Genomic DNA, 21,569 nt, shown 5'->3' with positions numbered 1-21,569 from the left:
CAGTAAATGATTGGTGGACACAGAGAGCTGATTAAGATAATTGGAAGCCAGTGGATGACTAATGAACACAGAGTCAACAAGCAGACTGATAGAGATGATGGAAGCCAGTTAATAAGTATATATACCTATGTTATTGAGCACTATCCATCACTTGCTTGATAAAGGTGTTAGGATCTACACTGAAACGTCGCACTAATTGTAATAAAGAAGTTGTTCATCCATAGAACTCGTCTTACTTCATCACACCAACTTCTAAATGCCACTGAAAGAAGTTATACGTACGTATGATCACGTATTGCCGTGGTTCAATATGTACGTTTTTAACCCAAATCACCCATGGGGATTGCGAGCGTTGTTTCCTTGTCAAAATCACTATCAGTGTATCCTTCTCTGTATGTTTGAGTTTATGTGATTTTACTTTGCGAAAGCAGTAATTTTGCTCTATTGTTTAAAAAATATATAGCCAGATTATCCACCTCATGGAGGAGTAAGCATATACTCCGAAATGTTGTGTTCCTCATAATAAAAAAGTTGACATCCATATATTCTCTTCCTCAAATTATACTAGTTTATCCTCGTCATAATTATGTCGAATTTTTACCTTAGAATAATATACTGGGTAGCCAGATGTATTACATGTAGCATTTAGGGCCCACACATGCGCCCGAAAAGATCCCTTGTTGTGCTCGAATAGAGTCCTGGGTCACATGACCAAGTATGGGACAAAATGGTGGCTGAACTGATATGTCGCACATGAAACACTGCCGTTCAGAAGTAGCGGCATTTTCTTGATTGGTAAGATCTTGCATCAATTTTGTGAGGCTGAAGCAAGGCTGCTGCTAAGCAAATCAACATTTTGCAGTGTCATTTATCGGAGTGGAAAGATCATTACGGTATACGTGTTGTCAGTCAGGCGCTTTGTTACCATTTACTAGATTTAGACAGATAATGTCTCATAGGCTTATAACAGGCTGATGTGGAAGTAAGCCAGTTGGTAAAAACACACGCAGTGTCCTTCAAAATAAAAAGAAATTTTAATTACAATTCAACAATAAGTATAATTAACAAGTATGATTAATTCAGATACCTCTTTTCAGCTATAGAAATTGGCACTAGTCTTAAATGGTAGTCCACAGGACCATGCAGATCCACAGACTTGTATAACCGGTTATATAGGTCCGTGGTAGATCTAACTAATAATAGTAACAACAAAAAGACTCGCTCGTCTACGTTTTTTGTTGTTGTTTTTTTAATTGTTATTATTATCAGTTACATGGTCCTGTGGTTAGTCGATCCTTGACCCTTATAGGTAGGCCTATCAGAAGGTCTAGTAGAATTTTCCCATTTTTATGAGGTTTGCTATATGCTATGATTATAAGGACTAGTGGACAAAAATGTTAGTTTCTATCACTGCACTTTTTTCAAAATCGTATATAGTGTCTTCAGGACAGATACAAAAATTAAGAAGAGGAAGTGTTAACAAGTCATGCTTCTAAATATTTTAGTGAAAAATATCCATCAATGTTTTCTTAAGACTAGTCACTGACTGAGATAATCCTCAAAACAGCTGTCTAGTGTCATCATATCCATTTTGTAATTAACTGATGACAATATGATATGAATGATCAACTTCATTGTTACACATATAAATACAGCTGTAGCTACAATTGTACAAAATGATTTGATCATCTATACCATCTATTAGTTACAAGTCTGGCCTCTGAATACCACTCAAATATGTTTTGTATTACTTGTGTCTCTCAGCTTGGTGTCACCCTGCATTTGAGGAAGTAAAACAAGTAAATATTGCCCCGAAGCTGAAATCTGATATTTTCCTTGACTGGTTTTCCTCTTTGAATTTATTTCTTGTTTTCATGTCTTGTCTTACTCAGTACTTGTATATTTCAGGGTTTCTTCACTTTTATCAACAAAATGGACCAGTCGCTGTTAAATACATTTGCAGACACATTAGACATTCGCTACTCTGTACTGGACAATCTCAGTGATGGCAGAGGTGCTTATCGTGGCAGTATCCACATCACCAACACCTCCTCCAGTCAACTGGGATACGGTAAATGGGGAATATACTTCTGTCACTTACGGATGATGGAGCCTGATTTTATACCTGTCTCAGACTCACATTTGTACGAAGATGTTAAGATGCAAGTGAAACACATCAATGGCTGCTTGTTCATACTTGAACCTGTGAAAGGATTTGCCACACTGAAAACTGGACAAACCATTGAAATCCAATTTAAGGCCCAGTACTATTCGGTTGCCAGGACGGATGTATTCCCCAATTGGTACCTTACATCTGAGGGTTTGGAGCCTCGCTTGATCAAGTCAACAGTGGGCGAGAGTCTGGAGTTTGTCTCTAGCTTTGACACCCCCAGCAAGTGGAAGAGGTTTGATTATGAGCTGAGCAATGGTCAGAGAAGGACGGACCTGTATGATCCCTGGAGTGCGGAATTTCGTTTCAAGAACAATGAGGCCAATACAGGAGGCGGAGAACCAGGTGTGTTTAATGTTTACACAAGTTGCCCACTAGTTACACTAGAATATGCTGATCTGATTGACATGGTATCATTGTGGATTTGTACTTTCTCTATTCAATTACTGACTAAAGTCTTTGATCATTTGGAGAGTGGACGCTCGTTGGTAGATCCTCTGGCCATGTCAGACCAAAGGATGTTAAAAGATGGTATTTGTTGTTACCTGTGCTTTGCATTATGGGGATAAAACATGGAGTTGGCGGCTTGTAGTCAGTATCCATATTGAAACCTGGGCATGGTATCTTAGAGATACCTAGCACTCTGAAATGGGCATAAGTCAGGACACTTGCATGCATGTTGCTGTATGGGTGAAATATTCTTGAACACGCCATTAATCCCTTTTCACCTGTAGCCCGTGAAGATCTGGGGTAGAATAGGTCTTCAGCAGTCCATGCTTGCCGTAAAAGGCGACCATGCTTGTCGTAAGAGGCGACTTACGGGATCAGGTGGTCAGGCTCCCTGACTTGGCTGATGCATGTCATTATATCTCAATTATGTGGATCGATGATCATGATATCAATCACTGGATTGTCTGGTCCAGACTTGATTATTTACAGACTGCCGTCATATAGCTGGAATATTGCGGCTTTAAACAACAAACCAACCAACTTTTCACCTGTGGTCGTTTCCTACATGATCATGTATGTGATAGTGATAATTACACACATTTAAAAATGTAGCACTCCTCTGGAATATTTACAGGTGATGATTATTTAACTGAAACAGATGTTTAATGTGAGTTTGTTTTTTATCTTTAAACAGACGTGAAGTTGATTGTTCCGACACCGTACCAGCTGGAGGTCAGGCCAGGTGACCCGGTCAACCTGCAGGAGCCTGGATGGATCGTCTGGTCACATGACCAAGTGAGAGATGAAGCACGACACCTGTCAGGTATGACATATTAGTTGAGATATCATGCCTTCATCCAGGGTTGACTCATCCATTGTACATGATATTGATGTTCACCCAAAACTGTAAAAGGCAGGACATTGTAGATTTTTCATTCCAGTTTTAGTGAGATATCTTTGGTTTGTTAACAACCACTGCTAACCAAAAACACTTTTGTAAAGAATAGGAAAATATATTTTTAGAATCTTGCAATACAGTAACGATAAGGGGCAGTAAATCACAGGGACAATGGCGGAAGTTTGTACATTCAGATGCAAATCGTTTCCTTTTCAGACCAAAGTGCAAGGAAAAGAAAATTTGTCAGAGTTGAAAAACATTGTTTTTTCCTACCGAGCTTAATGTTTTTGGGAAAACTCCAAAAACTGACGGAAAAGTAGGCCTAACACTCCAGATCTCCAGATCAGCTGCATATTTGCGTAAAATACTAAATAAAAAATAACCATTACTCAATTAATTTTGAGTTGCTTGAGTAGAAATAAGGTAGAAACAAACCAAGTTTTAAAACTTATTCTATCACTCACTATACATTTCTTCCTTCTTCTTTCCATACTGATGTGGAAACGTGCTTGAACAGTTTCCAGCTTCAAAAAACATTACACTCAGACACATCACAGCATCACCATGGTCACCACCTACACAAATGGGTCAATCATTAAAATCCTGTGCATGTGACCTTTCACGACTTTATCACCTGTCTATCCCTGCACATCATTCCCTTTCTTATTGCAACCCTGTGGAGACGTGTATTGAGTTCTGGAAAATACATTTTTATTTTATGGCGTAAGCTACCTCCTCCTTTGTTATAACATCTATGACACTAACTGAAGAAGAGGATGGAAACGGAACATGAATAATGCCTAACCTGTATATATTGCAGCCGTACTTACATAGGATCACTGCTGATCCTCATGATCAGTGCTGTGATTGTCGCGGCCTTTGCTCCAAGGACCACAGATGTTCCCAGTGTTCTCATCTCTTGGAGGAGCTATTCGTTTACAGTTACGCACATGCCACAAGCGTAATGTTGACCGCCGGTCTAAATCTAAGAACTGGAACACAGGCCTTCATCTGCCAAGAAGCCCAAACATGTCATCAAGCCGTCTGTCCCTTCCAGCATAGCGGTAGCTAAACCACCTCCTACGTCTATCATACCATCCTTGTCGGTTGACGGCAACATCAATCCGGCTGTTATGCTTCCAACGATTGCAGATAGACTTCAGTTGAAGAGTAGTACTTCCGTATTTTGTCATACCCAGCGCCGGTTCCTAGGCCAACAGGCTGCCTCCCAGAACCCTCCTGTCTGATGTTGCTAGTAATTTGGACAAGGCCTTTGCTACCTTTTGACGTTTACGAGATTGCCTTCAAACTCCTCCATTTAACTCATGATTTGTCTTCTACTGCCGAATGGGATGGTGATATTGCTACTATCTGCCCCAAGCGCTACATCTTCTGTTGTGGATGATCAAGATCTCGCCCATTTGGATCCTACCATCCCGCTTATTACAACCATCCGGTTGGCAACAGAAGCCATCGCTGCATCTGTGTCGCACACCAAGTCCTCCGAAGTGCCCTTATTAGAGGTTCCATTGCGCTGATTCACGAGAAGTTTATGGGTATCATGGATCTCATCTGGCAACGTCACAGCTCACTGCTGCTATGACACCATCCAGCATCTACAGTTTATAGGGGCTCGTCAAAGCTACAAAGTCTGAGACGACTTCCAATCAGTGTCTTCATTTCATCGGCTGTGTTGACGGGGGTGCGCATTGTACACGCCATAATGAGTTTTGATTGGTTTTACCCCCCCCCCCCCCAAAGACTCCAGCTTAGTTTACGAGAAAGTACATACGCAATCTCAATCTCTGAATGTAAAACAATGCCTAGCAGAACAGAAAATACAATTTAAATGGTAAATCAACATGTCTGGTGATTTTTATCTCAAATTTCAAATTTGTACTAACCAAATTTCTTATCGCCCGTTCGTTTACCTGAAGGGGTATGGTGTAGTTTTTTTCTGTGCATAATACTCGTAAAATCTTCATTCTGAATTAATGAATACCCTAGAGGGGAATGTGCATTATACTTCGGTGCGCACTATACTCAAGAAAATAAGGTATATCAATGACTTTGATTTCAGATTTTGTAACCCAGTCCGATTTTGTACTTAAAATAACATGTGATATAACTATGATAACTGAGAAAATTTCAAGGCAGAGTTAAACCCAGCTCACTCACTCATGGACTGTTACAGAGTCACTTGGCCTGAACTTGGTAGAGTGTAGTGAGGTGGAGGTAGCTGGGCGTGACAGAACTGTGTTAGTGATGCTGGGCTCCGTGGCTCCTCCGGATCCCGAGTCTGCTGACAACCAGGAGGCCTACAGCCTGGACATTGGCTCCAAGTGTGTGAGACTCCTGGCTCCAGCATCAGCAGGGATCTTCTATGCTGGACGGTCTCTCCTGAGTCTGCGGAGCTCTGATGGAACTCTCCCACTTGTTTCTGTGGTGGACTTTCCAAGGTTCCAGTACAGGTAGGTCCTAGAGTAGTTGCCTCAGCCAGCAATGACTCCCCTGATGCTGGAAGGCTATGTATTTCACTTCATGTACATTGGGGGCTTGGGTAAAGTTGGTAAAATGCTTGTCAAGCTGAAGATCTCACACATGGGTCTATCCTACATTCAGCAAGGGAATATTTTGGAGCTTTATGGCTAATAATTAATAATCATCTGTTTGCTATATATATATTCATATATTCAAATTATTAAAGGAACTTTAAAATTGTCGTATGTCTATTTGTATTTGACTTTGGTAAATCTTTCTGACATTTTATCAAATATGAGGCAAGAGTATTTTTACATTATATTTCCGGGGATTTTCTTCAATGCATTTTTAAAATGTATAACACATTATTCATTAGAACCTGAATCATGGGATGTGTTTCATGTGCAGGGGGATGCATGTTGATGTGTCCCGCAACTTCCACACCAAGGACGAGGTGGTGGCCCTGCTGGATGTCATGAGCTGCTACAAGCTGAACCGGCTGCATCTCCACCTGACAGATGATGAGGGATGGAGACTGCAGATTCCCGGACTGGAGGAGCTCACTCAGGTGCCTCAGCTCTCTCAGGCTCAGATTAGAGGACTTCTTGTCTTGTGATGTAATCAGGCTAGGACTAGTGGACTTCTAGTGTTGTGATGTAGTCAGGCTACGAATAGTGGACTTCTAGTGTTGTGATGTACTCAGGCTACGACTAGTGGACTTCTAGTGTTGTGATGTACTCAGGCTACGACTAGTGGACTTCTAGTGTTGTGATGTAGTCAGGCTACAACTAGTGGACTTCTAGTGTTGTGATATATGCAGACTAAGACTAGTGGACTTCTAGTGTTGTAATATATGCAGACTAAGACTAGTGGACTTCTAGTGTTGTGATATATGCAGACTAAGACTAGTGGACTTCTAGTGTTGTGATATATGCAGACTAAGACTAGTGGACTTCTAGTGTTGTAATGTAGTCAGACTAAGACTAGTGGACTTCTAGTGTTGTGATATATGCAGACTAAGACTAGTGGACTTCTAGTGTTGTGATGTAGTCAGACTAAGACTAGTGGACTTCTAGTGTTGTGATATATGCAGACTAAGACTAGTCATGTTCACAAGTAATTGATTCCATGGCCCTTGAGTACCTGGTATTCACATATGGTATCATGTTGATAGGGTAATATACATGTTCACATTCAAAGTGCATTGTCTGATCCACATGAGCATCAGAGCAACCAACCAGCCAATTACTGCGGAAATCATGTCCGAGGTACGAGAAGTATGGTTGCAGGCAATGTGGTTGATAACCTTCTAGCGCCTAACAGGCACCTTGGGTTGTATACTCCCCAGGGAGCTGAGAATGATGTTTGAGTGCACACTGATCAGTTGACCAGGGAATTAATGTCTAAGCGCATAGAGCAAGCTTATGCATGGAGTACATCCATATAAATGGATTATTATTATTATTATTATTATTTCTGGTGACCCCCACCGTGATATTGCTGGAATATTGCTAAAAGCGGCGTAAAACCATACTCAGACAGGATATTATTATTATGAATGAGATAACTATGCAGGGAGTATCCAATACAACTGTAGCGACAAGAACATGTTCGTCATACAACTGTTTGATATGTATAAACATGACAGTGGAAACAGAAGGATGTATGGATCCCAACTCAAGGAAGGGAAGTTGGTTTCTAAACACTCATGTTGGGTGATGGTTTGGAGAAAAATCATAACAAGCAGTTTTGCTCCGCAGGTCGGAGGTCGGCGAGGTCATGACCTGGAGGAAAAACAGTTCCTGCTTCCCGTCCTGGGCTCCGGTCCTGCTCCTGACCTGTACCCCGGCTCGGGGTTCTACACAGTACAGGACTACAGGTAGGAGGGTGGGGATGAGTCCAAATTCACTAGCCGGGCACACGACCCCCTATTACCCGACCCTACCCGGGTACCCGCTGTAGGTCTCGAGTTGGGATCAAAATGTCTGATTGGGAATTGTTATACTGCAGCCATGGCTAATACTATTTAGATACATGTATCAAACAATCAGATAATGCATACACTGAAGGTGACTGAAGCTTTACCTTTACTCAAACAAAGACAAGTCAAAGGAATGTGTGCATCGTCAGAAAGAATTGCGAACATTAGCGACTTGTGAGATTTTGTAATTAAACAATATTTCATGCAATCTCAGTAAAATCAGATCTTAGTACTTGCTTCCACTAAACAAGTGGTAGCGAGAACTAAGATCTGATTTTAATGAGATTGTATATCACGTGACTAACCATGGGTCCGGGTAGTACAGTGGGTACCCGGGTCCTACACAGGGCCCACCTGACCCAAGTTACCCGTCCCTAGCCCCAACAGGTAGGGTTGAGCTATGTTGGTCAGATCTGATTTCATGTGTGCATCATCACGTCACGTCACCTATCTTGGGTCAGATAGATCAGCAAGTACGCTTCATGTATCACCATTCTAAACAATCCTTGAAGTTTTTCTATTAACTCCATGTCTGTTGACCAGTAATCTCCTTTATTACACTTTAAAGATTTTATTTGTCTTTCCCCTTCAACAAAAATCTATGAAATATGGTAATAGGAACACTCCAGGAATCATGGTAAAAAATGAGACAGTTTGTCAGCATCACACCTGTGCTCGGTGGGTTTCACCGAAGTGGTAAACGTCTGAGATCTGCATCACTTCGGGCTTTCCTCCCACATTAATCTGACATGCCGTGATATAACTGGAATACTGTTAAAAGCGACGTTAAACCCAACCCAACTCACTCACTCACTTGTGATGATGGTAGATATATCTTCAGCGGTGGGATGAGGCATCTGACAGTGTTTTGAAATGTGGTATTACAGAGAGATCTTGAAGGAAGCGGCACGTCGACACATCGAGGTCATTCCTGAGATTGATATGCCTGGACATAGTCATGCTGCAATTGTTGCCATGGCAGCCCGATGTCGCCGTCTGAGGAAAGAAGGTAGACCTGAGGAAGAAATTTGTCAGTATTTGCTGTCCGATATTGAGAACCCATTCAAGGTTCAATCGGTACAGATGTTCTCAGACAATGTCCTTGACCCCGGGCGTGAATCAACATACGCATTCATTGACAAGATTGTGAAGGAAGTGAAGGCGATGCATGAGGGTGTTTCCCCTTTGAAGATGTTTCACCTTGGAGGAGACGAGGTTCCGTATAAAGCGTGGCTGGAATCCCCGGCCTGTCAGGCAAGAATCACAGCGGGGGAAGTGTCCTCGGTCACAGAGCTCATGGGATACTTCGTGAAGAGAGTGGCTCAGATTGTGAAGTCTCATGGCCTAGATGTTGCTGCGTGGCAGGATGGGATTGTGATGAAGAAGACGGAGCTGTTTGATCGATCCGATTTTGACAATGACAATGTTGTGGTTTATGCTTGGAAGAATGTTTGGGAGACAGGCATGGCCTCGGACACGGTAAAGCTGGCCAATGCAGGCTACCAGGTAGGTGAGCAGGGTGTCCTCATCGGTCTCCACTGGTTGGTACTGCTGATGTCATAACAACTGTCATGCTTTGTCTGTTACATTTACTTGTGGTTATAAATATCTATAAAATCAGTTATGGAGTGGTAAAGGTTTATGTATATTTGTAGGTAATCTGCCACTAAACTTTTAACCACCAGCTGATACTTTGCATGATGATCCCAACAATGTCCTGTACTCATAGCAGGGTAAAGCTAAGGCTAAAAAAATAATAGTCTTGGTTCTCAGGCACCGCCCACATCATCAAAGTTTACTGCACGTTTCGTTTTTATTTCCATTTTTAAAAAACAACCCCAAATCCTTAAATATTCCAATGGTATTCAAATAATGTATTCCACATGCCATTGCCCCCCTTTTCTGACTCTAGCACCTTTTGAAGTTCACTTCCAGACCCTAAAATTTTCTTTTAAAAGTCCCATCGCGAAATAATGCAAGTACGCTGTATTTGCTAGTTGTGCTGAAGAACAAGCCAATGAATTGGCCACATGTTCGCTGGCCTGTATCTGCAAGGGAGGTAACAAAAGTAAAATAGTAATTGTCAATAGCACTCCCTCACTTGGTGAACACTCAGTTGTGAAACAGACATGAAGTCACACTGGAATGCTATGACATCACGATACAATGCTTTGACATCACGATACAATGCTATGAAATCATGCTGTAAAGCTATGACATCACAATATAATGCTATGAAATCATGCTATGATATCACGATACAATGCTATGACATCACAATACAATGCTATGACATCACAATACAATACTATGAAATCATGCTATGACATCACGATACAATGCTATGACATCACGATACAATGCTATGGAATCATGCTGTAAAGCTATGACATCAAAATACAATGCTATGAAATCATGCTATGACATCACGATACAATGCTATGACATCACGATACAATGCTATGAAATCATGCTATGACATCACGATACAATGCTAGCTTCCATCATGCTTAAACCCACCTGGTTAGCAGAATGTGGTAAAAAACAATAAATTAAAGTTATTCTGGTGAATATTGATATAATATATATGGCATCCATTTCTCCTAACCAATTATTTCAAATTTGGAATTGAGAAAGAAAAGGATACCAATCAAGAAAAGTGTTCATATGCAGTGAAAAGTGTGAAATATTTTCAGGATCCAATCCCATTAAAAAAACAATCAGATTACAGCAACACTACGCTTTGTTTTACAATAACCTTTCCTGATGTTGTCGTGTATCTGTCCCAGGTGGTGATGTCCCAAGCTACACATCTGTATTTTGACCACCCCTATGAGCCCCACCCCGAGGAGAGGGGTCTGTACTGGTCAGGGCGCTATCTGGACACGCACAAGGTGTTCAGCTTCATGCCCGACACACTGTATGCCAACGCTGACCGCAAGATGACCGGGGAGCCTTTCACGGAGGCGGAGCTGAAGAAACTCTCCCTTGAGGATGAGTGCATGCTTACAAGACCTGAGAATATCATTGGTAAGAAGTGTGTTGGCTGGATGATTTCAACTTGATTTGCACATTTTGTGTGAAAAAAATGTGGTCGGTAGAAGGGAAAAAAATAGGAAAGACTTTTCAGATTATCTTTTTATAGTGTTTTGTCTCACTGGCTAACCTATTGAAAAGATAATTTTTAAAGTTCTCCTATCTCACACGATGCATTTCTTGCTTCTTCTTTCAATCCTTATGCTTGAACAAAGTTTCCAGCTTCTAAAAACATTTTGCCGGAACACATCCCAGCATCACCTAGTCACAACCACAAGAAGAAGTCCACAGTACCCCATGCTGTTTCTATAACACTCCCTCCCTTGTAGAAGTCCACAGTACCCCATGCTGTTTCTATAACACTCCCTCCCTTGTAGAAGTCCACAGTACCCCATGCTGTTTCTATAACACTCCCTCCCTTGTAGAAGTCCACAGTACCCCATGCTGTTTCTATAACACTCCCTCCCTTGTAGAAGTCCACAGTACCCCATGCTGTTTCTATAACACTCCCTCCCTTGTAGAAGTCCACAGTACCCCATGCTGTTTCTATAACACTCCCTCCCTTGTAGAAGTCCACAGTACCCCATGCTGTTTCTATAACACTCCCTCCCTTGTAGAAGTCCACAGTACCCAATGCTGTTTCTATAACACTCCCTCCCTTGTAGAAGTCCACAGTACCCCATGCTTGTTGTATGACACTCCCTCCCTTGTAGAAGTCCACAGTACCCCATGCTGTTTCTATAACACTCCCTCCCTTGTAGAAGTCCACAGTACCCCATGCTGTTTCTATAACACTCCCTCCCTTGTAGAAGTCCACAGTACCCCATGCTGTTTCTATAACACTCCCTCCCTTGTAGAAGTCCACAGTACCCCATGCTGTTTCTATAACACTCCCTCCCTTGTAGAAGTCCACAGTACCCCATGCTGTTTCTATAACACTCCCTCCCTCCCTTGTAGAAGTCCACAGTACCCCATGCTTGTTGTATGACACTCCCTCCCTTGTAGAAGTCCACAGTACCCAATGCTGTTTCTATAACACTCCCTCCCTTGTAGAAGTCCACAGTACCCCATGCTTGTTGTATGACACTCCCTCCCTTGTAGAAGTCCACAGTACCCAATGCTGTTTCTATAACACTCCCTCCCTTGTAGAAGTCCACAGTACCCCATGCTTGTTGTATGACACTCCCTCCCTTGTAGAAGTCCACAGTACCCCATGCTGTTTCTATAACACTCCCTCCCTTGTAGAAGTCCACAGTACCCCATGCTTGTTGTATGACACTCCCTCCCTTGTAGAAGTCCACAGTACCCAATGCTGTTTCTATAACACTCCCTCCCTTGTAGGAGTCCACAGTACCCAATGCTGTTTCTATAACACTCCCTCCCTTGTAGAAGTCCACAGTACCCCATGCTGTTTCTATAACACTCCCTCCCTTGTAGAAGTCCACAGTACCCAATGCTGTTTCTATAACACTCCCTCCCTTGTAGAAGTCCACAGTACCCCATGCTGTTTCTATAACACTCCCTCCCTTGTAGAAGTCCACAGTACCCCATGCTGTTTCTATAACACTCCCTCCCTTGTAGAAGTCCACAGTACCCCATGCTGTTTCTATAACACTCCCTCCCTTGTAGAAGTCCACAGTACACCATGCTGTTTCTATAACACTCCCTCCCTTGTAGAAGTTCACAGTACCCAATGCTGTTTCTATAACACTCCCTCCCTTGTAGAAGTCCACAGTACCCCATGCTTGTTGTATAACACTCCCTCCCTTGTAGAAGTCCACAGTACCCCATGCTGTTTCTATAACACTCCCTCCCTTGTAGAAGTCCACAGTACCCAATGCTGTTTCTATAACACTCCCTCCCTTGTAGAAGTCCACAGTACCCCATGCTGTTTCTATAACACTCCCTCCCTTGTAGAAGTCCACAGTACCCAATGCTGTTTCTATAACACTCCCTCCCTTGTAGAAGTCCACAGTACCCCATGCTGTTTCTATGACACTCCCTCCCTTGTAGAAGTCCACAGTACCCAATGCTGTTTCTATAACACTCCCTCCCTTGTAGAAGTCCACAGTACCCCATGCTGTTTCTATAACACTCCCTCCCTTGTAGAAGTCCACAGTACCCCATGCTGTTTCTATAACACTCCCTCCCTTGTAGAAGTCCACAGTACCCCATGCTGTTTCTATAACGCTCCCTCCCATGTAGAAGTCCACAGTACCCCATGCTGTTTCTATAACACTCCCTCCCTTGTAGAAGTCCACAGTACCCCATGCTGTTTCTATAACACTCCCTCCCTTGTAGAAGTCCACAGTACCCCATGCTGTTTCTATAACACTCCCTCCCTTGTAGAAGTCCACAGTACCCCATGCTGTTTCTATAACACTCCCTCCCTCCCTTGTAGAAGTCCACAGTACCCCATGCTGTTTCTATGACACTCCCTCCCTCCCTTGTAGAAGTCCACAGTACCCCATGCTGTTTCTATAACACTCCCTCCCTCCCTTGTAGAAGTCCACAGTACCCCATGCTGTTTCTATGACACTCCCTCCCTTGTAGAAGTCCACAGTACCCAATGCTGTTTCTATAACACTCCCTCCCTTGTAGAAGTCCACAGTACCCCATGCTGTTTCTATAACACTCCCTCCCTTGTAGAAGTCCACAGTACCCCATGCTGTTTCTATAACACTCCCTCCCTTGTAGAAGTCCACAGTACCCCATGCTGTTTCTATAACACTCCCTCCCTTGTAGAAGTCCACAGTACCCCATGCTGTTTCTATAACGCTCCCTCCCTCCTGCAGGGCTACAGGGGCAGCTATGGAGTGAGCTGGTGCGGACGCCAGGCCAACTGCAGGAGATGATCACACCTCGCATCATAGCACTGGCAGAGCGGGCATGGCACAAGGCATCCTGGGAGGACGTCACAGACCGATCCCAACTGGAAGTTCTAAGACAGAAGGACTGGGCAGATTTTGCTAGCACCCTGGGTAGCAAGGAGCTGCTTACACTGGAGGACATGAACATCACTTACTATCTGCCACCACCAGGAGTTAGGTAGGTTCCCTCAACTGTTTAGATTGAAGATAGGATTTGGTTGGTTCATTTGTTGTTGACCACGTGGATATATATACCTGATGGGGATATAATCATGCAGAAGTTCAATCTACGTAATGGTTGGTTGGTTTGTTGTTTAACGCCGCACTCAGCAGTATTCCAGCTATATGAGGGTGGTCTGTTACTAATCGAGTCTGGACCAGACAAACCAGTGAATAATATCATGAGCATCGATCCACGCAATTGGGATGGATGACATGCATCAACCAAGTCGGCGAGCCTGACCATCCAATCCCGTTAGTCACCTCTTATGACAAGCATAGCTGCCTTTTACGGCAAGCATGGGTTGCTGAAGACCTATTCTACCCCGGATCTTTACGGATAATATGTATGTACAGTGAAGTGAGGGAAATATCCTGTAACACAGGGCTGCTACATCAACAGCATTTAATGACAAACACAATACAACTGGAATTCAAGGAAGCTGATTTGTCAGTATTGGGTTGTTTTTAATAATTTGAACATGTTAAATTGCAGCTTTTATTCTTGGTATGGACATAATCAAATGAAACTTGTTCTACTGTGACTGTAGTTGTCTGCAAAAGATGAACTTCTTATCAGTCTGGTTTCATTTTTCATTTCACGATTGTCTAATGATTTTTGTTCCATGTTTGTGGTAAATGTTTTGGTATTAGGTTGATGTTTACGTCAGTGGCTTGATGGCTGCTTTGACTTATTGTTTGATTGAAAATAAAAATGCTTGCTACAAAATTGTTGCATAAGAAATTTTTCAATATGCCAGTATCTGTTTGGCAGATGAGTTAGGGAATTGCTACAATGGCAGCTAAGGATTTCAATAGATGAATACTTACAATTCTGTTTCATGAACAGAAGACCTGTTAAGATCCGGGTAAAGAATATTTTTCAGCAACCCACGCTTGCAATAAGAGGTGACTATGCTTGTAGTAAGAGGCTACTAACAGGATCGGGTGGTCAGGCTCACTGACTTGGTTGATGCATGTCATCGTATCCCATTTGCGTAGATCGATGCTCATGATGTCAATCAATGGATTATTTACAGACCACTGGAATATTTCTGAGTGCAGCATTAAACAGCCAACAAACAAAAAACAAACAATCATGATCAGAAATTGGATTGTCCCTGGGACTGCCTCCCTCAGCATATACAAGGTCATGGTGTTCTTGCTAATTCAGTAACAGAACTTGGATAACCTCGGGTTCAGCTGTAAGAGCTGATGTGTTTGATGTGTTGCAGGCTGTTGGAAGCTGGTCGAGTGATGACAGCCAACTGTGCCTACCCTGGCCTACCCATGTACTACAGCTGGGACGGCCGCAGCACCTGGCACCGCTACTCACAGCCAGTTGATGTGCCCCCCGACTCCACGGAGGTCACCCTAATTACAAGGTGAGAGATTGATAGGACAGACACCTCCCTGGCTGGAAGTTAAATACTTACTGTAAACAGCTACTCACAGCCAGTTGATGTGGCCCCCGACTCCACGGAGGTCACCCTAATTACAAGGTGAGAGATTGATAGGACAGACACGCTCCCTGGCTGGAAGTTAAATACATACTGTAAACAGCTACTCACAGCCAGTTGATGTGCCCCCCGACTCCACGGAGGTCACCCTAATTACAAGGTGAGAGATTGATAGGACAGACACGCTCCCTGGCTTGATGTTAAATACTTACTGTAAACAGCATGACAGGAGTGGATGTAAGGAGACTCAATCGTAGTTAGTGTCAATAGTCACTACATGTTTCTGTTTCAGGTCCTTCAATGGGCAGCGGTCAAGTCGTGAGGTGACTGTGAACCTGCTGAAGCCTTGATGAGTGAAATGGACGCCCTTCCAGTTCAAGAGCATCTTCCCGAGACAAGGGTGTTAACTGACTATAAAAGTCCAGTTTCTACCCTTGCCGAACTAGGCTGGAATTATGGAGTTATGTTTTGGCTGGACTAACAAATCTGTGCATAGTCCAATCAAAATTGCGTAAAAAAATCAACATCCGGTTTGTAAACTGCTGTGCAGACTTCGGTCAATTGCGAGATTTGCAAAGGATGGGTACCATCAACTAAGCATCAACAGTTATTGTCCAAATCTTTTCATGTTTTTAATTAAGATGCTCAGGTGATTTGATGTGATTTTGCAAAGTAAGATCTGTCTCATTACAATATAAATTTTAATTATCGATCAGATTGTCTTCACTGGGCAATGCCATTTTTTTAAAGCAAAAGCAAGTTATGTCAGAGGGGGTATCTGATTGGTCAATAGGAGGAGAGACATAGAAGGGACTTAACTCATAATAGCCTCTGTTGGCGCTACGATCAAACCAAGAAATTCCGGCCTAGTTCGGCAAGAGTGGAAACTGGACTTTTACAGTCAGTTAACTCCCTTGCCTCGGAGCTGCTTCAAACTGATGCGTCCACCTCAAGGTTCAGTAGTCCAGTGACAACATCAAGAAGCCAATCGGTCACTCCAGTCAGTTGATGCATCTACTTGCACAATGGTCTCAATTCATTCGCTAACATGGTCACAATGGCTCAATCTCAACTACTTGTATCCCAGTGATAACCCCAACATGCTTGTTAGTGTGTTATGTTGAGGTATGTTTGAACAGTGTGTTCCAGCACTTAACAGTTGACACAACCAAAGAACTTGTCAATGCAAGGATGTGATCCATTAAAGACAATGCTACATTTCCAGTTATATTTCAATGTACCTGGGGTACGAGTTTCAAGAGTGTACATGTTGATTGACAAGATGAAATCAATAGTTGCTTTGGCTGAATAAAAAATGTTCTTTTGCTATACAAGGAACATCACACTTCTGTGGGGGTTTGTTGTGAAGATACTGGAGTAAGTTACACAGAAGGATTTATTTGTTCGTGTACATCAATATGGTTCTGTAATATCAAATCATTTTGCTCGCTACCGCTACACAAATATCTGAGGACATCCCATTACAGGTCACGCCAGAACAACCTTTCGTTAACTGTGACCAACCAATGAAATTACTGACAGGAAGTCAATGGTCAGTTAGAAAGCAGCTTTCTCGAGCATTACGGCACTAGTTTCAAAGAGGCGACTACCATTACATACTACTTTTTAAAATATATTTTGACAAAGTTCTCTATGCAAAATTTGAAAACTGAACAAACAAAAATTTTGGAATGTCTAATTGAGATTGTATGGCAGTACTTCCCATGGGTTATGGAAAGTCCCTACCGTTTCAAATGTTTATCCCATTGAACCGAGATATATGAGGATTTTTACGGAATTAGTTGTGCTGCCTGTAATTGTCGTTTGGAATAACTTGAGTCAATCTTTTATGAGGTTGCATGATTAAAAAACATTCTGAAGTGACCTTTAGTTGGGTTGTCCTCAGATCAACGCGTAACATTAGCGAGCACTAAGAGCTGATTTAATGAGATTGTGAAACATCAAGTTTCATATACTGAACAAAATAAATATGGGATAATGAATAGTTTGGGATATGTTTATGAAATTGTGTGCTCAGCCTTCACTACAAAAAATATATATCCCAAAAATATTCATTATCCCTAACTTATTTTGTCTGCAAAGTAGAAGTAATATTTTCGTGAACTCTTTGATGCACATGATACCACAATACTGAGGGCAGGCTCACCACGAACTAATTTCACACATCCTAACCACATGGGAAATCAGACCTGGGTCACCCTGACACGCCCACAAGTATGTTATTATACATCTGCAGCATGACAGACTCACTGGATTGTTTTATCCCACAGGATTCCATGGGACATAAGAAGTACTTATCACCACTGTCAGTGGTACATCATGTCATGTATTGCAACCTGCCTACAAGATCTTGGAAGACTGCCAAGATTCTTTCTTTTTTAGTCTGCTGCATGTCTTAACGTTGTAGTACAATACATATCCAGATTAAAAACCTAAAAATAAAACATTTCCAACTACAGGATAATGCTTGCAGACATAACCAGGTAATGCTTGGATGTAGTTGATGTGTATTTTGGACATCAATGATGTTTTACCGTGCTTGACACAGAGTTTTAGCTGTACCCCCGGGCCAAGTCACCCCTTATACTAAAAATAAATGCTCAGTCCCTTATCCTAACAGCTGAAGCAACAACTGAAATAAACAATTCATTCATAAATATTTATTTGTTTATCATCATTCTCCAGTAACAAAAGAAGTATAAGCAAAATATGAGCATCACAGAATCACTTGGATGTAAATGTTATTGCAGCAGGTGTTCACAAACCAGTCAGTTACTAAAGCTACAGCTCTTGGAGACCCCCCATGCGGAGATGACAGGGAGGGTGGTACCACACTCCATCAATACAGTATCTACACAACAGGACTGCAGACATCATATTATGTGTCATCTTAAAGCGCAGATATTCCCATAATTGTCTCCACATTATTTTATATTAACTGAAGTCATGGTGGGTGGTAAGTGCATTTAAAGATATATGTTATTGGTGTAGATTCATTCATCTTCATATCTTTATCAATTAATAATAAATATACTACTCAAAAGAAGTTAAGGATCACCTGATTCTTTCATATTACTATAGTTAATCTCATGTCATGACAGATTAACTTTACCATTATGAAAGAATCGGGTGATCCTTAACTTCTTTTGAGCAGTATACTTAATAAATTCTGATTAACTCTGCCCAATTCATGATGACTTAACGGTGTGTCCCTTTCATTATGATACAAATGGTGCCGACATTTTGAAGGGCCATTCCGATCAGCTGGTTAGAGTATGTCATAAATACTTGAACCTGTGCAATTTCATTAATAGGTTAGAAAGTTTCACACTTCTTGAAGTTCACATAACTGAATCGTTAATTACTTGTATATACAAAGGCTGACAATGATGTAGCATCAGACTACATATTGTATCATTATACGCCATATTCAGTGATCAAATTGTAGGCTGATATACTGAACTCCCCACACAACCTATGACCAAGCAGATATACAGACATGTAGCATGTCGATGAAGTTGTGACATCAGGCAATATATCATATTTTAGTTGGGTTAGGAGACTGACCGACAAAAAATATATAACTTTGGACAATGTTTTGGAGATGACTGTCTTACAATCAAATGAAATGAAAAAACACTAGATTTTTTCTATCACTGCTGTTTGTAAGGAATGATGAATAACATATAAAAATCAATATATTTCAGTATTGCTTTGCAATCTTACTTCTGTGATTGTGTGACCTACGAGTTTGTTTTTCATTCACTAGTAGCAGTACTGATCTGCAAGTTGAAAATTATTCCGAAAACTTTTTCAACCTCCTACATTGACTATTAGGCTAAAGAATTGGTAAATAATAATAATAATAATAATGCCTGAGCCACAATTTGCTCATCTCAGCTTCATGCTGTCACCTAGTTTACATCATGATGCAACTCGTGAAGATCCGGGGTAGAATTGGTCTTCAGCAACCCATGCTTGCCGTAAAAGGCGACTATGCTTGTCGTAGGAGGCGACTAACGGGATCGGGTGGTCAGGCTCGCTGACTTGGTTGATGCATGTCATCGATCCCAATTGCGTGGATCGATGCTCATGATATCAATCACTGGATTGTCTGGTCCAGACTCGATTACTTACAGACCACCGTCATATAGCTGGAATATTGCTGAGTGCGGCGTTAAACAACACACCAACCAACCAACTACATCATGATGCAGATGGACAGATAGAAGTACATATTTGTGTTTTACACCAGTTGACAGATGCTGGATTCAAGCCGGGGCTGGACCATGTGGACAAACTAGTGGTTGATACAATGTACTTCCTTCTTACAACAAGAGTGGTGGAAACCTATTAGTTTTTTGTTAGTTTGTTTGTTGTTTAACGCTGCACTCAGCATTATTCCAGGTATATGATGGCGGTGGACAAGACAATCCAGTGGTTGACATCACGAGCATCGATCCATGCAATTGCATCAACCAAGTCAGCGAGCCTGACCATCCGATCCCGTTAGTCACCTCTAACGACAAGCATAGTCACCTTTGGGTTGCAACATGAGTTGCTGAAGACCTATTCTACCCTGGATCTTCACAGGCCGAGATACCTATTCGTAAACTCCTTGACATAAAGTTAGCTGTGCACTCTAACATGCTGATGGATATCACTGGTTTTCATAATACTGGTAATTGAGTCACTGAATTTGTTTCAACACTGCTTTGAACAGTATTTCAGTTCAATCATGGCGTGTCAAAAACTGATGCAGGTCACCATTTGGGTGAAAAACACGAACGTGACTATGGTGCCAACAATAAAAACACACGATCAGAGCGAAAATGGAATTCAAACGCCTGATCATAGGTTTCTAGGGGGTGGAACTGAACTGCAGCACCTCGGACGAGGCGGCCTACCGACTCCCAGTGTTGGCAATAGGTATCATGGATCAACCCTTGATAGAACTTATCAGCCGTAACTTCTTGTATTAACAGCTTCGTTTGCAGAGATGTTCATGTATTTGAAGAGTGAGTGAGTGAGTATGGTTTTACGCCGCTTTTAGCAATATTCCAGCAACATCACAGCAGGGGACACCAGAAATGGGCTTCACACATTGTACCCATGTCGGGAATCGAACCTGGGTCTTCGGCTTGACGAGCGAACGCTTTACCCACTAGGCTCCCCGACCGCCCTGTATTTGAAGAGATACGTTTACATGATACATGTATCACAAACTAGAGGCAGCTGACCAACCCCAGCCAATGAAAACTAAACAATTACGAATCTTAATTAGGAAGATTCTGCCTTAAACTCCTAGCTACCAATATAGTAAAACTTAAGTCAATAGATTGGAGACATTGAAGATGCTTGTTATTATCTTAAAATGTGATAATCATGAAAATCATTTCTACATATACCACTACTCCCCTATTCAAGGTAACAACATTACCAGGTAATTTTAACCTGATCAGTCTGGAAATACTGCCTTCCAGGAAGGATGGTGATTCAAAGGAAGGAACAAGTTCTCTATTCTTCCAAACCTGAATACAGAATTGCTCAGACAATGCAGTCTGGAGCCACGATAACCACAAACTTTTTTAGCAGGCAATAGTAATACTGGTCTGGTTGGGGCCAAATTCATTTGTGTGTTAGCACCATGAAATTGGCTCAAAGATAGCTGCTCAATACAGTTGAACTATTTTGTGATATTGAACACTTTTCATTTAGAGTGAGTGAGTGAGTTGGGTTTAACGCCACTTTTAACAGTATTACAGTTATATCGTGGCATGTCAACTTAATGTGGGAGGAAAGCCCGAAGTGATGCAGGTCTCATCTCTTCGGTGAAACCCATGCGCATGGGTATGGTGCTGACAAACCTAGAAACATAATCCAGTATATGAACCCGCAATCATAGGTTTCTGGCGTGCCCAAGGGACGCAACTCTGCACAGCGAATCGCAGCGCCTTAGACAACTGGGCCACCCGTCCCCGTT

General features: G+C 42.0%; 1 protein-coding gene across 2 annotated transcripts; it reads left to right on the top strand.

Moving 5' to 3' along the window:
- The first annotated feature begins 690 nt into the window (after window positions 1-690).
- On the top strand, window positions 691-16,914 carry LOC124113383 (beta-hexosaminidase-like). Of its 2 annotated transcripts, XM_048392567.1 has the most exons (12): window positions 691-795; window positions 1,909-2,515; window positions 3,315-3,443; window positions 5,713-5,989; window positions 6,408-6,567; window positions 7,760-7,878; window positions 8,868-9,486; window positions 10,770-11,010; window positions 13,812-14,064; window positions 15,341-15,447; window positions 15,683-15,725; window positions 15,858-16,914. In XM_048392567.1, the coding sequence occupies exons 2-12, from the start codon at window positions 1,933-1,935 to the stop codon at window positions 15,913-15,915; spliced, it is 2,589 nt and encodes an 862-aa protein (XP_048248524.1). In that variant the 5' UTR covers window positions 691-795; window positions 1,909-1,932; the 3' UTR covers window positions 15,916-16,914. The 2 variants fall into 2 exon arrangements, with proteins under 2 accessions (XP_048248524.1, XP_048248518.1); XM_048392561.1 differs by lacking the exon at window positions 15,683-15,725 and having other exon boundaries at window positions 15,341-15,490.
- Window positions 16,915-21,569: the final 4,655 nt, after the last annotated feature.

The sequence above is a fragment of the Haliotis rufescens genome, unplaced genomic scaffold, assembly GCF_023055435.1.
Source record: "Haliotis rufescens isolate VD_foot unplaced genomic scaffold, xgHalRufe1.0.p SCAF_1, whole genome shotgun sequence".
NCBI classification, from domain to species: domain Eukaryota; kingdom Metazoa; phylum Mollusca; class Gastropoda; order Lepetellida; family Haliotidae; genus Haliotis; species Haliotis rufescens.
Note: the sequence above shows the minus strand (reverse complement) of the source record. Positions and strands in the feature narration are given on the sequence as shown.

Bases quoted from the DNA above. Each gene is read 5' to 3' on its own strand.
- LOC124113383 (XM_048392567.1), top strand. From the start codon at position 1,933: ATGGACCAGTCGCTGTTAAATACATTTGCAGACACATTAGACATTCGC. The intron at 2,516-3,314 runs GTGTGTTTAATG...ATCTTTAAACAG, and splicing joins TACAGGAGGCGGAGAACCAG to ACGTGAAGTTGATTGTTCCG. The intron at 5,990-6,407 runs GTAGGTCCTAGA...TTTCATGTGCAG, and splicing joins TTTCCAAGGTTCCAGTACAG to GGGGATGCATGTTGATGTGT.